At 63.0% G+C, this 665-nt stretch overlaps 1 protein-coding gene across 1 annotated transcript in view; it reads left to right on the plus strand.

Moving 5' to 3' along the window:
- Window positions 1-639, plus strand: part of ACA1_242500 (calponin domain containing protein) — a gene marked incomplete at both ends in the record, with an annotated part of 9,208 nt that extends 8,569 nt beyond the window's left edge. The window contains 2 exons of the mRNA XM_004335347.1: window positions 249-422; window positions 484-639. Coding sequence (XP_004335395.1) covers window positions 249-422; window positions 484-639 — 330 coding nt within the window. The remainder of the gene's footprint in view (window positions 1-248; window positions 423-483) is intronic.
- Window positions 640-665: the final 26 nt, after the last annotated feature.

Genomic DNA, 665 nt, shown 5'->3' on the forward strand with positions numbered 1-665 from the left:
GAACTGGGCGAGAAGTCTCTGGCCTCGCTAGCCCTGGTCGGCGGTACACCACAGGCCCACACCATACATCACCGTATTTGCTTGTCTTTGGCTGATTTTTAACCCTTCTGTCGCCTCCCACAGGAGCGCTTAAGCGGCTTTGCATTGGCGACAACGAAGAATTCAACGGCACGCGCGAACACACACATACCCACACATACACACACACACGGCAGCACACAGGTGGCTAACTGGAAACGGCCACAGAGCTGGAGGAGTTGGTGGCGGCGGTGCCCGAGGTGACGGATCTCAAGCTGGAGCGGTGCCCGCAGCTGGCCAACCTCGCCCCGCTGACCGCCCTCCAGCAGCTCGTCTGCCTCAGCCTCGACGACCTGCCCTCCGTGACCGACCTTCAGATGATCTCCTCTCTCCGGTGCGGTCGCGTGTGTGCGTGAGCGGTCGCGTGTGTGCGTGTATCCGATTGTGTTGACTTGGGTGGAGCAGATCGTTGGAGGAGCTGAGCATCAGGACCTGCTGCCTGTCGTCGCCGCCATCGGCTTTCGCGCCGACATTCGCGCCTCACGTCGCGCCCTTCTCGCTGACGCTCCTCACGCCGCTTCACGGCCTCCGCGCGCTGCGGCTGACGTCGGCCGACCTTGACGACCGCTCTTCGGCCGAACTCCAGC

Source organism: Acanthamoeba castellanii (assembly GCF_000313135.1).
Source record: "Acanthamoeba castellanii str. Neff unplaced genomic scaffold scf7180000084763, whole genome shotgun sequence".
NCBI classification, from domain to species: Eukaryota; Discosea; order Longamoebia; family Acanthamoebidae; genus Acanthamoeba; species Acanthamoeba castellanii.